The following is a 14903-nucleotide window of genomic DNA, read 5'->3' as shown; positions in this document are numbered from 1 at the left end:
TTTGGGTCGTCCGTTGCTAAAACCTCAAACCAAGCTGGGTGACCGACCAACACTTTTTCCTCGGTTGTATGACTTCACTAACTATTTGTCTCGAATGGGTGTCAATTCATCCTCATTTCTTCTCAACATGGTCGTACACGAGAGTAGCTAAATTCAGGTCCAAACATGTTCATACTAATAACTAATTGGCATTTAGTGACCACATCGTAACTTCTAATGTCCAATTCTTTTTGTCATAATTGCTTTTCCGCCAAATATAACAACCAAAACAAATTTTAAATTTAGTGACCGGCACTTTAGTGACTATCCACTATGGTCACTAAATATAGCACGTGAATCTTTTTTAGTGACCAAATTAGATGTTTTAGTGACCAAAATTAGGGGTTTCAGTGATGAACTCTTTGGTCACTAAAGCATGTCACATTAGTGACCATATTAATTTGGTCACTAAATTAATTTTATTTAGTGACCAACTTTGTGAATTGGTCACTGATTACTATTAGTGACGACCCTATAGTGACCACCATATTTTGGTCACTAAATCTGTTTAGTGACCAAATTTGCCATCTTTTGTGACCATTGTCGTGGTCATTAATACCGGTATTTGTTGTTCCAATCTTCCTGGAGAATCAATGGAACACTGAGGGTTAAGGAGACTGGTGAAGATAACAGGGTCCTATTCTCTTTTTCAGATTCGACTGATAAGGCTAGGATTTGGAAGGGAGGCCCCTGGGGTTTTAACCAAGCCACGATTGCTTTAGCAGATTATGATGGAGTCGGCCAAGTTCGAGAGGTTCAACTGAAATCATCCTCCAACTAGATGACGCTGCTTGGTGTCCCTCCGGCTATTTGATCTGAGTGCATCATGAGACTTATTGGGAGAACCTTGGGTGAGTTCAAGGAGTACGACAGGTCTGCATTTCGAACAAGAGTTTTGCACAACAAGAGATAAGATGATGCCCAGCGAGATAAGAGGTCATACATCACGTACAGGAGGTTGTGAGATCATGTGAAGGAGGCCATGCATCACGTACGGGAGGCCATAAGATCTCGAACAGGAGGTCGTGAGATCGTGCAAAGGAGGTCATGCATCATGTATGAGAGGCCATGAGATCTCGCAAAGGAGGCCTTAAGATCAGGCAAAGTAGGCCTTAAGATCAGGTAGAAAAGGCCTTAGAATCATGTACGAGAGGCCATGAGAGATCTCGAATGGGAGGCCGTGAAATTAGGCAAATGAGGCTTTGAATTACGTATGAGGGGCCATGAGATCATACAAAGTTGAGATCACGCACATGAGGTCATGCATCATGTTGAGATCATGCAAAGAAGGCCATGCATCCGTATGAGAAGTCATAGGATCATGCCGAGAACGCCATGCATCACATAAGGGAGACCATGAGATCTTGAACACAAGGCTCTGAGATCATGCAAACAAGGTTATGATATTAGGCAAAGGAGGACTTAAATACCGTATGGGGGGGCAGCCAGATCTCGCAAATGAGGCCCTGAGATCAGGCAAAGGTGGCCCCGAATCCCGTATGAAGGGCACCGAGATCTTGTAAATAAGAGATCATGCAAAGGTAGCCATGAATCCCGTACAGGGGGCACCGAGATCTTGCAAAGGAGGCTTTGAGATCAGGCAAATGAGGCATTGAATTTCGTACGGAGGTACCAGCATCTCGTAAGTAGAAAATAAGAATTCGATATGTTTGGAATGCTTCAATAATATTCACCCCCAAGAATTGGGTTTATAAAGTGATACAAGAGTAATCCTAATAGGAAACTATCTCCTACAATTATACAGAGAGACGAAATCTATATGTACAAGGAAAGTAAATATTTACAGAATATTCTACACTCCCCCTCAAGTTGGTGCATAGATGTCAATCATGCCCAACTTGTCAATCGAGTTGTCAAACACTTTCCTTGACACTCCTTTCGTAAGAACATCTGCTAATTGATTTTCTGTATACACAAAAGGGAAACGGATGATCTTTCTGTCCAGGTTTTCCTTAATGAAATGCCGATCTACTTCCACATGCTTAGTCCAGTCATGCTGAACAAGATTATAAGCGATTTCAATAGCAGACTTGCTATCACAATGCAAATCCATAGTCTTCTTGAGCTTAAAACCCAAATCTTTCAACACATTACGAATCCACAACATCTCACAAACTCCATGTGCCATACCTCGAAACTCAGCTTCAGCACTTGACCTAGCAACAACCTTTTGTTTCTTGCTGCGCCAAGTCACAAGGTTTCCTCCAACAAATGTAAAATACCCAGATGTGGACCGCCTGTCTGTCTTATCACCAGCCCAGTCTGCATCTGTGTACCCCACACCCTCCAACTCATCCTTTTTTTCAAACAACAAACCTCTTCCATGTGCCATTTTAAGATATCTCAAAATACGATACACTGCATCCATATGCTCTTCACTGGGACAATACATAAATTGACTGACCACACTCACAGCATAAGCAATATCAGGCCTAGTATGAGAAAGGTAAATAAGTCTCCCTACTAGACGTTGGTACCTTCCTTTATCTGTTGGAACTTGATCCGGATAGATGGCGAGGTTATGATTCATCTCGATCGGTGTCTCAATAGGGTTGCAGTCAAGCATTCCGGTCTCAACTAACAAGTCAAGTACATACTTACGTTGGGACAAAGAAATCCCCTTCTTAGACCTTGCAACTTCAATTCCAAGGAAGTACTTCAATTGCCCAAGGTCCTTCATCTCAAATTCCTTAGAAAGATACTTTTGTAGAGCCTCCATCTCTTTTAAGTCATCCCCTATGACAACCATCTCATCAACATATACAATCAGAGCGGTAATCTTCCCCTGACGACGTTTGATGAACAAAGTGTGATCTAAGTTGCTTTGTTTATATTCAAACGCCCTCATGGACTTAGAGAATCTTCCAAACCAAGCTCTCGGAGACTGCTTCAAACCGTGAAGAGACTTCTTCAACTTACAAACCTTGCCAATATCACCAGGCATATTTTTTACTCCTGGCGGTATGTCCATATACACCTCTTCCTCCAAGTTTCCATTAAGGAACGCATTCTTCACATCAAACTGATGTAGGGGCCAGTCTTTAGTCGCTGCAAGTGAAATCAAGATTCGAACAGTATTGATTTTTGCTACAGGGGCAAACGTTTTTTCATAATCAATTCCATAGCGCTGAGTGTAACCTTTGGCAACTAATCTGGCTTTGTACCTGTCAATGCTCCCATCAACTTTAAGTTTTACTGTAAACACCCATCGGCATCCAATAGTCTTCTTTCCAGCCGGCATACTCACAATATCCCAAGTCGAGTTTTTCTGCAAAGCCTCTAATTCTTCATTCATTGCTTGAGTCCACTTAGGATATGCCAAAGCGTCCTGTACACTACTAGGAATAGATACAGTGGATAATTGATCAACAACAAGTGCATGTGACCCAGACAACCTATGGTTAGACATGTAATTAGCTATAGGATACTTAGCTTTGGTTTTGATGTCTGGTTCATATTGTTTCTTAGGAATACCCTTGGTAGCCCTCTGTGATTTCCTAGGCTCAATATTATCTACCCCAAATAATTCATTCGAAATTAAAGGTACCTAAGAAGGAACACTCGCAGCGGATTCTTCAGTTAACGATGTAGAGAGGGGGAAAAACTCTGATAAATGAGGGCTCTGAATTATATTATGTTCATTGAGTGCATCACCACTGGGCATTGATGCATCGCTGTCAATCTGTTGACCGGAGCCACATGGTTGGCTGGAGCCAAGCCGTTGGCTGGAGGAATCAAAATTTTGTCCTTCTGAGGGCCCCACGAGTATGGCTTCTTTATCTCCCATCATGGGTCCACCTCCATCCATTTGTCCATCTTTTTTATTTCTCATCACGGCACCTCCACTTTCTTTACTTCCATCAATCCACTTTCTTCTCCTGCAGGCCCCACGGTGACTTCACCATCAGTTGCTTTTTCTTCTCCAGCTTTTTCGTTTCTGACTTCACCATCAGTTGCTTTTTCATTTCTTACCCCATCTTCTTCTCCTGCGGACCCCACAGTAGCATCACCTTGTTCACTTTCGTTTCTTGTTTCGCTTTCAGTTAGAATTTCAGTTGGAGAAGAATTCCCAACTCCAAATCGTGATTCCAAAGTTTCTAATTCTTCAAATTCTTCAAATGCAAATAAATCTTGAGGATTTCCTTCACAACATCTCTCCCCCTGAAAGGAAGACTCTGAAACTCCTCCTGAATAATAAGGCTCAGATTCGCGAAACGCAACATCAAGAGAAACATACATAGTACCAGAAAGAGGATCATAACATCGATAACCCTTTTTGAATTCCGCATAACCAACAAATATACACTTACGGGCACGGGGATCAAGCTGCGTTGAGGCTTGGGAATATGAACATAGGCTACGCATCCAAACACGCGAGGTTCAAGATTTGGTAGCGACGGAAGTGACAGAAGTTTCTGAAGATTCTGCTGAGGATTTTGAAATTCAATTATCCGAGAAGGAGTACGATTAATGAGGTAAGCGGCGGACTTCACAGCTTCTCCCCAATATTCACGAGGTACATGCATGCCAAATAAGGAAGCACGAACTACTTCCATCAACTGCCTGTTCTTCCGTTCTGCTAAACCATTCTGTTGAGGAGTATAAGAATTGGAGGTTTGATGACGAATCCCATGTGACCGGCAAAACTCAATCATAAGGCCATTCACAAACTCTCCACCATTGTCAGACTGAAACACTCTGATGGATTGTTGATACTGAGTTGCCACCATTTTGTGAAATTCGGTAAACATCCCAAATACATCACTCTTATTCTTCAGTAATGACACCCATGTCATGCGAGTGCAATCATCAATAAACGTTACAAAATACCGAGCTCCAAAAAGAGAAGGAATTTTCGCAGGACCCCATACATCAGAGTGAATTTTCATAAAAGGAACATGACTTTTATGAAGACTTGGTGAATATGAAATACGGTGGCTCTTAGCTAATGCACAAATGTCACAATGGAAATCGGAATCACTGACAACTGAAAACAAATGAGGTTGCAGCTTCTTAAGATAACTAAAAGATAGATGACCTAAACGGCGATGCCATAACCATACAGCTTCCTTTGCATTCTCTACCCCGTTGACCTGATTAGCGTGTCCCAAAAGATGCTTCTGTTTCTCTCCAGTCTCTGTCAGGTCCAGGTAGTATAACTTCCCCCTTCTAACACCATAACCAAGAATCTGCCGAGTCAGAATGTCCTGAAACACACAGAAAGACGGATAGAAGGTGACAATACATGCAAGAGCTAAAATAATTTGACCAACAGATAGGAGATTATAAGCTAGTGATGGAACAACTAAGACAGATTCAAGGGTTAAGGTATCAGATAAAGCAATAGAACCTTCTCCAGTGACCGGAGTTGGAGTACCATCAGCAGTAGAGACAACATTTTGAGGGGAATGTCTAAGGTTCTTTACAAGACTAGGGTCATTGGTCATATGGTCAGATGCACCTGTATCAATTATCCAAGAACTATTCATAGAGACCTTACCCTTCATACCTGACTGTGTCACGTTAGCGGAGGCATTAAATGGTTGCTCTTCCTCTGTAGTAGCCACGACAGCTTTTTCAAGGTTTTTTCGCGGTTGTTTGGTGAAATCCCACCAAGCAGAGTAGCTAATTACTTCATAGCACCGTTGTTTGCTATGACCCAAATTTCTACATACGGGACGCTTTGTATTTGCATATGGATTTAATTTACCCGAAAGGTGGCGTGGTGGAGGCATGTTGTGGAGTGCAAAGGTGATGGGGTCGTATTCCATGTAGCAGAAAAAGGCCTGTACGAAGTCAAAAAATGGAGCTGCAGCAGCGCAGCAAGACAGGCTTTGTCGGCTAGAGTGGCACGGCTTGGCTCGGCTTGGCGGCTTCAGGAAGATTGCAGCAGAGCTTGTCGGCTAGGCCTAAAGGATGGGTCAAGTGCTGCACGTGATGTTGCTTTTCAAGGTTGTCAGAGACAATTTCGAAACTGACTTTGTAAAGGTGAAGGTGGAAAGATAAATTTGGGTGGAAGGATAAATTTGGTCTGGTGGTCCGTATAGCTTGGTTTGTTTGTTGGCTGCAGCAGAATTGTCAGTGGGGCAATGGTGCAGCAACAGTCTTGTTGGCTGGGTTCAATCAAACAAAAGATGCCCCCAGCAACTTTTAATTAAATAAGGGGGTACGTCACCTTTTAATTAAACAAAAAGTGTGGCAATTGATGGTGACCTTCGAGACTTATTTCGAACTTCAAGGTTTGGGTGTTTTTCGGCTTTCGATTTTGGGTTTCAAAGTACGGTGCAAGTTCACAGGATTGAACCTGCTTTGATACCAAGTAGAAAATAAGAATTCGATATGTTTGGAATGCTTCAATAATATTCACCCCCAAGAATTGGGTTTATAAAGTGATACAAGAGTAATTCTAATAGGAAACGATCTCCTACAATTATACAGAGAGACGAAATCTATATGTACAAGGAAAGTAAATATTTACAGAATATTCTACAGTAAAGGGGGCCTTGAGATCTTTCCAAGGTGACCAAGAGAGTTGGGGCAAGCAACATGACTTCATGTACGTGATTCTCATAGACGGCACCAAATGTTTTTATTATAATCCGGAAATTAAGGGAAGAAACATGATAGAAATAGATAGTGACACAAGAAGTATAATGACTCATCGAGGGAGACTTGTCCACATAGAATGTTTCACTAGAAGAGTGGCTAAATAGCCATTATAGTAATAAAAGTGAAGAAAATTATATATCAAGCCTACCTTTCTAAATATGGGAGGGTTCCTTTTTATTGGTAAGGGAGGTCCTCTCCCTCTTACATATTTCTAATGTGAGACGTAATAATAATATTAAGACAAGGCATTTACATGGGAGGGTGGCCTAATTACAATTAATTACATATTGGCTTATTGTTTTAACATGGACTTTCTTCTTCTTTTTGTACAGTAAATAATGGATAGTCTTCAGCTCAAAAAATTAAAAAATAATAATAATAATAATAATAAGGTGTAAAAAGATTTGTACCCAGCACCCACAATAGTTACTATTTGGAAATCAAGTCTAATTGAGAAAGGAAGTCTTTAAAACAAATTAAAATGAATGCCAGTTACATCAAAGTACTTCTGTACACGCAAGTATGTTATCTTTGATAAAGCAAGGTACTTCACAAGATAATATACAATAACGAAATCTATAAATTTGTATAATAAGACTGTCAATACATATCACAAATTCAATAAATTGCAAAATTAGGCACCATTCATCTTGGAAGAATATCTGCAAAGAAAAATTCATGGAAGGGTGGACCTGCAAGAAGGTAAAAGTGAAATCCATGATAAACAGGTGATAACTAGAATATCTTGGCAGCAGTCAGCTAATGGTGGATAAAATTAGTAACTCATGATAGCTAGGATTTCTTTTATTTATATCAGCCTCGAGCAGATAGTTAAAGGTGCAAACCTATTAATCCAGAAAAAGATCAAAGAAAAGGTGACATATATAGCATGTAGAATGCTTTCAACTATTTTAGAAGATTGAGTAAACTGAAAGGTTTTGATGAAGGATCCTGACCTTCTTGTTCACCAAGAATATAGAATGGAACATGTGCAATCATCTTTGTTGCACCCTCGCTCCACTTTACAGTACCTGGCTTCTGCATTTGTCCATGTGAAGGTCGTGAAGGCCCCAAAACAGACGAGGAAATTGCGGGTTCATTTATTAAACCCAAATAATCACAAGCCCGTCTCCAGACCCTCACATCCGATATCCGAGACCTAACTACCTGATGATGCAAAACCATGCACTGAATATTAGCTGATGACAGTAACTTCTCCAGCATATTAGACTAGAAAGAAAGTTCAACCCTCTCTCTACGGAAATTATATATTTTTGTAGCAGCAAATATAGAGGCACTATTCAGGTAGGGAAAAAGTTATCGCGTATGGTCAAAACTATCAATTAACCTTGCTCAAGGAAAAGCGTGCCCTGGGCAGCAATTCACGATGGTTGGTTGCCAGCTTTGCAATGGCTGTAATAACAAAACATAGAAGCCTTGACTGTGATGACTTTCTTGAAGTTTGGTTATCTGAGCTCAAGGCAGACTCTTGCCGTAGGCCTACACGACTTCAAAACAGAACACAGAAAAAAGAAAAAGAAAAAAAAAATCAGCGAATAAAGTACTCAGCAATGATAAGAACATATACCAGACATAAGCAAAGGCTGTTTTATCCGTACCTAGATGAAATGCTTTCATACAGGAGTAGCTCTAAACTCTCAAAGAGCTCACGAGCTGCATCTTTGTGAGATGGTCCACCCCCACCATGCTCTCCAATAGCCCAACACAATTGTAATGCCAACTCTTCCTATGATAAAGCAATAGCTTTAACAAAAAGTAAGATACCTGTTCACATTAGAGAACAGGGAGATTATCAACTCACCTTTTCAGGGCTGTCATAAGCTTGTCCACTATAAGCTTCTGCAAGCCTGTCCATTATAGGCTTCTGCAAGGATTGAAATCAAAGTGGAACTCTGTCAATGAAGATTTTTTCTATTACTTGGCAGTTTTCTATTTTGCCCTACACGGTTTAAACTAAGAACCAAATAAATAGAAATCATTCCTTACAAGCCTTGAGAACCATGCCAATGGTTGCTAATAGTTGAAAGCAACACATACTGATTAAAACAACTGGAACTGTTATGAAGCAGATATTGTGTTTCCAACACTACCTTCAAAAGCGCAATAAAATCTGGGGAGCGCTGAAAGGCGGCAAGCATGAATTCTAAAAGCCTCTTACGGACCTATAACAAAATTCATAATCTCACATAAGAATCTCCGTATCTTGGAAGCTCTCATATCTTATAAATTTATGATCATGATTCAAAGTGAGAAATAAGAGAACAAGCATCTTGTGATTAGATTTTAAGCATTCAACCAAAAACATTTATGAAATAAAAGTACAAATGATTTCAATATACCAACTGGTCCCAATTACTTTCACAATTGGATCATCATTCTAAACCATCTTCCTGATTTGAAATACATAAATTTTTTGCACTCAAGATATGAACAGATTCTGGTCATAACATGTATATAATATGAAAATAAGTATTAAAGAAAAATACTAGTAACGATTTTATACCAGAGTACCATCATGAATACCACTTAAACTAATAGATTGAAATGAAAGCAAAAAGGATAATGCCAATAAGTCGTTCATGTTCTTCCAATTAGAAAATCATGCTGAAAACAGGCTCCAATCATCATATTTATGCCTAAAACGGGTCAACAGTCTCATGACCCTATCATGGAAGGCACTGTTGTGATGCCAGCCGAGGACCCTTAGAAGTTCAGAACAGCAAGTTAAATGAAGTTCATGAGACAATTAGTCTGTTTCAAGCATCAAAAGCATATGGTTTGTACACCAATAACTTACACAAAAAACCAAAGACTATTACCACAAGAACAACCTCAGAAGAACATATAAAACAAATATTTAAATACACACCTCATAAGAATAAACTTTGTCAGGAAATATTGTACCAGTCCTAGACATGAGTAGGGGAATCAATGCGCAGATCAAAGCTGGCATGAGAAAGAGAATTAAATATGAGGATAGCCATATGAAAGAAGTATTCTGCAAATATTAGGTTTCCTAAATAATGAGTTAATAGTAAACTCAATTGTAGACTTGGAGCTATATATATATATATATATATATATATATTTTAAATCTTTTGGCCTGAAGAGCTAGATTAACTTACAGTTATTGACATCACGCAATGCTATAGAAAAGTACAAATCAAGAAGCCGTGGTGCCATCTGAAGTATATATTTCAGTCTATCAGATCGAGGGGTATTTATTGCAGCCTGTAAGGCTGCGACTATCCCAGGAGAGGTCAAGTGGCGTTCCTGAAATGTAACAAAAACGTAATTTGATCATATTTTAGAAAATCCATATATTAATAATACCCCATCACTCAAGAAAGCATCAGTAAATCTTGATTTGGATGTTTCTCAGTGATTTAAAAGACGCACGTTAATGGGGACTCCCCTTTTCAACAAATATATATCATGAAAGTGTAAAAATTGTTGAAAATCAGCCGCCACCCCCCCCCCCCCCCCCCCAAAACCACCAAAAAAAATATATATATATTAAATCCTTAAAAGAGTCTTAAAGACCATGTCCACAACTTGACATAATTCCTTGTCATTACAAGAAGACCGTGATCTTATGAGGTCATCTTTCATCAGGATTTTGTTGAAGTCATAAAATGAGTCTAAAAGATCATTTCCACAACTTTACTTAATTTCTTCTCACTACAAGGCAGGGCTTTATGAGGTTATCTTTCATTCGGATTTTGTTGAAGTGATAAAAAAGAGGCACATAAAACGCTGTTCTGCTTCAAAAGCATGTCAACATGCCTATTCTACCATTTAAGACAAGCAGATACCAATAAGGGGAATGCTGTATTGCTATCAAAGAGAAAAAAACTCTTACAGCGATGCCATCATTTTCATCTTTTAAAAGGTCGAGGAACAGAGGGTCAGCAACATCTATTGCATTGGTGTCCTCTGACTCAGAGTCTCCCCCTCCATCTCCTATTGTTGAACCAGTATAAGCTTCATCCATAAGCGCCAGCAGCATCTGCATTCACATAAGAGCAGGTATTGTTAATTGCATCATTTATGTGGATGTGGAAAAACTAATGTAACTTTGACATTCAATAACCTCAGGAGCTGAACTCTTTTGCATTGAAGCTATGCTGTTTCCAACTAATGATCCTGAGCTCCTTTCTACTTTCTCCAATGCCACTACCAAAACTACCATAGTTGAAACAAAAATCATCAATCTGAAGTTCCTTTAAGGAAAAACTCAGGAAACTAATTTATCATAAACTGCACCCACCCAAGACCAAAATAACAGGACATGCTGATTCCAAAGAGCTTTATCCTTTAATAAAAGGGAGAAGGGAATTAAAAATAAAAAAATAAATAAAAATAAAAAACCTAGAAAAATGAAATATCTAAATGAGATTAAAAATCTGTAAACCCCAATCATTTCATCATTCTCTCAAGCATAATGAGCATTTGTGTATACAGTTATAATTTCCTTGGTGTATTCCTGAGGAGGATTAACTATATGATTCCAAATCATCAGAAGCAAAAGGACCGCATACTTCATAAGCTAAGTAGTCGGAACTTGCACTTCACATGTGGCTTGAGAACTCTAATTATTTTTGTTAGGGAAACACATGCTTGAGAAGTTCACAAGTATTTATGATAGATAGAAGTCACAGAACAAACTAACTAAATCACCTTTTTTTCATACATAGTAACAGCATTTGAAAATTGATAAGTTATGATTAAAATATCGGTGTTGACAACTCCATTGATGTATGTTAAATTTGACTGCCAATATTTCTTTCATGGCCAATATTTTGATCCTCAAAACAAGGGATTTGGGAAAAAGAACCAAATAACTCCACAAATTATAGAGAAAGCCAACAAAGAAAATATGCATGCATACATGATCCAACCACAGTGGAAGCTGTGCAAGATAAAATGAATCAATAGATAATGCACCATAAAAGAAATAAGAGGAATACATAAGCAGAAAAATCAAACTCACTTGGCAAGTCCACTAAAGATGGAAATAACGGAAGAAATGACCCTGGGGACATCAATCCTGGAAACACCTTCAAAAATAATTTTTCTAATCTGCAAGGCAAACCCCGTACATGACAATCTCTTTTGCGGATGTCCTGTTCAGAACTGGCCTATATGCATGTGTGTGTGTGTAACAAATAATATATCTTTCAGCACTAAATCAAATTAGATGTACAGAAGAACTCACCGTTCCCCATTCCATGCAATCAACTTTAGCATTAAGGGAAAGAACTGCATACACATTATTAATGTTAGAAACACATTTGATAAAGCTATTTGACAACAATCTTCTATCTGATACTTGCTGATATTTAAAGAATCACATCAAGAGGCATAGCAGAATACAAAACAAATGATTCTCAAAAAGTAAATATAAAATAAAACAGGGAAAACAAAATAATATAAAAAACATAGATGCAATCATACAAGTGAAATATTTGACTATAGTGGCTTTGATGCTGTTTCAATACATTTGGATTTCGAGAAGATTTACAACGATGAGGCTATTGGGAAGCTGCAAGCATCATCAACTTAACAGATCCCTGAGCAACACGTACGATACACCCTAAAAGTTTACATCAAAAGTTATGACCATGGTGCAACTGTTTATCTTTTATACTTTCGAGCATTGATGGAAGTATTGTGCCTTAGACATCTTTACACTTCAATTATTCGTTAATATAAGTATGACTTGCAAGTAGCTGCAAAACAACTATGCAAATGGTATTTCTGTCCACAAGTTATGCAGTGTCAGGAGATTGACTTCTTCATGACAATATCGAAATCTATCTCATAGCTAATATGTATTACTTTCTTGTACACAAAATACTATAGATCTGAATCATACCTGAGGCAGTAAGGTAGGGAAAGAAGTTAAGAGCTTTTTCTTGTTTACATTCAGAAAGTCAAGGGTTGCTTCTGCAACAACTGGATCTGCAAACTCACTGCAACCAAATTAGAAAATTTGAATGTCTGACAATCAACCTATCTGTAGCTAGATAATATACCAAAGAAATAGTAAATTACATAAGCAAGACAGGAACTCACTTCAACACAAAAATTCCAAGTCTTACAGATGATACTTTAGTTAGCAATTTATTTTGAAGTTATATAATTTTATCTTCCAATGAGCCAAAGAATCTACAGAGTACTTTGCAGATCATTATGCTTCCTTGAGGACTTCCTCTTCCGCTGCTTGTTTTAACACTATAGACCCACACCATCTACCGAGGGATTCATAGTTGGGATCCCAACTGACATGAGTTCTTGGATGAGTATAGAGTTAAACGGAAATCTGCATTAATCATCGGCATTGAGATTTGCAGAGAACATGTTGATTTAGGTGCATAAAGTATATTATTCTTCATTCATCACCATTATCAATTGACTCCGGTATTGGAATTGCATAAAAGGGACTAATTTTAATGTTGGGGAAGTTTTGAACCATAAATGAATGATGAATATTTCTCTTTCATTTTATCTTGCAGAATTTCTAGTTAGCAGAACACTGGGTTATGTTTCAAGGAACTTATTCTCCTCTTCTGGTAACAAGTAGCAACCAACTGGTTACATAAGACCAAATTTCCAGTCAATATAATAACAACCTCATTTATGATAAGACTGAACAACAACTAATTACTAGGTATATGTCAACATAGATAAAATAAAATCATAATTTGCATTCAATATCATATCTGAAATGGAGAACATCATTTACCGGCTCAAGCATGAACGGAAAAATGTCCTGAGACTGGGATCAGCATCATGCAGAACCAAGTCTCCAAAATCAAGGCAAAATTGAAGAATGGCCTGGCAGAAAAATCAGGGGGAAAGATGTCAGCAAAGCATTCCAAGGAAAATGTTACATATATACTCACAAAGGAAATAGCAGCACAGGGAAAAAATAAATGCAAGATGGTATATATTACACTGCACACTACGTTACACCTAATCGACACCGGAAGAAGAGGTCTATTATTTTATTGCCTACAAACATGCAATCCCAAGAGACAAACAACTTATTACTAGATCATCCAGAATGCTTCCGCGTCGGAAATTCAAATGAATATGAAACCTTAAGCATTCCATACTTTTTCTGTATCGTCTAACCATTCCACATATACTACTTCATATTGATCAACATGACAAAATCGAAACCAAAGAGCCACATTTTCAATTTTGCCGTCATAGAGTTCCAAGTCTTAAACAAACAAAGTTACCACAGCAGTAGAAAAAAACAAGAATACACATAAAATTTAGGAAAAAAAGAAGAAGAAGAAAAGACGAACCAGCAAGAGGAGGCCATAAGAGGTGGTTCGAGATTCAGAGAGCGAAGCGACGGAGCGTTGAAAGAGCTTGTTAATATGCGGATAAACCCTAGCCGCCAAATCCTCTGAATTCTCAGCTTTACACAATTCATATAGCTTCTTCACCTAAATCAAAATCCAATTCACCAGTTCATTTCATATCCAAGTCTCTCCCGACTGAGCTCATTACCGAGAAACGCAGAGAGAGAGAGAGAGTAGGACTCACGGATTGGAGAAGAGCGGGATCAGAAGCGGGATTGTTGGCGGCATTGGAGTCTCTGGCGCTGTTTGATAAGGTTCTCAGATAGAAATCCCACTCGCGGTTGTCTCTGTCCGCCATTTTCTTCTCAAAAGCAAAAATCCAAAGCGTGCTTCTTGCTTCGCCGGAACAAATCCAACTGGTTTTCCTACCATAAATCGAGAACGAAGCTCGCAAATCAAAAGTGAAACTGGCAATAACACCGACTTGTATTTGGACGGCAGGTCGTTTAAAACTGTGATTTAATTGCGATCCGTCAGATAAAAATAGTTATTAAAAAAAAAATTAACTAATCCATTGACGCATGTAAAGTGCTCCAACTATGCATTGCAGCAGCACAATGTCTAGCTATTTTGACAGCTTCTTGAGTCGAACGTGGGTACATAACTAAATCATGAAATTCTCAACCAGGAAGCTCAACCACTAGACTACTTGCAATGGTTCAATCCAGGATTTAAGAGTAAATAATTACAAAATTCTCAATAGCCTGGTGATCGCATGATCATGACCCGTTAGTTTAGAGTCGTGTTCACCAAATCACTAGGTTTAAGATTAAAATATTTAAAATTCATTTAAATCTCAATCTTTAATAACTTTTTCATTTGTTTCCTCAAAGG

The 14903-nt window shown here is 38.5% G+C and overlaps 1 protein-coding gene across 2 annotated transcripts; it reads right to left on the bottom strand.

Moving 5' to 3' along the window:
- Positions 1–7119: 7119 nt before the first annotated feature.
- LOC133712526 (uncharacterized) lies at positions 7120–14498 on the bottom strand. 2 transcript variants are annotated; one of them, XM_062138627.1, is made up of 16 exons: positions 14254–14498; positions 14010–14153; positions 13439–13530; positions 12569–12665; positions 11909–11952; positions 11684–11772; positions 10784–10875; positions 10553–10699; positions 9816–9963; positions 9560–9636; positions 8781–8852; positions 8492–8554; positions 8289–8416; positions 8018–8177; positions 7626–7836; positions 7120–7361 (listed from the first exon to the last, which is right to left on the bottom strand). In XM_062138627.1, the coding sequence occupies exons 1-16, from the start codon at positions 14365–14367 to the stop codon at positions 7315–7317; spliced, it is 1725 nt and encodes a 574-aa protein (XP_061994611.1). In that variant the 5' UTR covers positions 14368–14498; the 3' UTR covers positions 7120–7314. The 2 variants fall into 2 exon arrangements, with proteins under 2 accessions (XP_061994611.1, XP_061994609.1); XM_062138625.1 differs by lacking the exon at positions 7120–7361 and having other exon boundaries at positions 7368–7836.
- Positions 14499–14903: the final 405 nt, after the last annotated feature.

This window comes from Rosa rugosa, chromosome 5 (genome assembly GCF_958449725.1).
Source record: "Rosa rugosa chromosome 5, drRosRugo1.1, whole genome shotgun sequence".
Lineage (NCBI taxonomy): Eukaryota > Viridiplantae > Streptophyta > Magnoliopsida > Rosales > Rosaceae > Rosa > Rosa rugosa.
This window is presented reverse-complemented; position numbering and strand designations above follow the sequence as displayed.

What these genes read in the sequence shown, in the direction of transcription:
- LOC133712526 (XM_062138625.1), bottom strand. Translation starts at nt 14,367, where the DNA reads ATGGCGGACAGAGACAACCGCGAGTGGGATTTCTATCTGAGAACCTTA. An exon ending in CTTATGGCCTCCTCTTGCTG is followed by an intron (nt 13,531 to 14,009) that starts GTTCGTCTTTTC and finishes TTTTTCTGCCAG; the next exon opens with GCCATTCTTCAATTTTGCCT. An exon ending in ATCTTTAGTGGACTTGCCAA is followed by an intron (nt 10,876 to 11,683) that starts GTGAGTTTGATT and finishes CAACTATGGTAG; the next exon opens with TTTTGGTAGTGGCATTGGAG.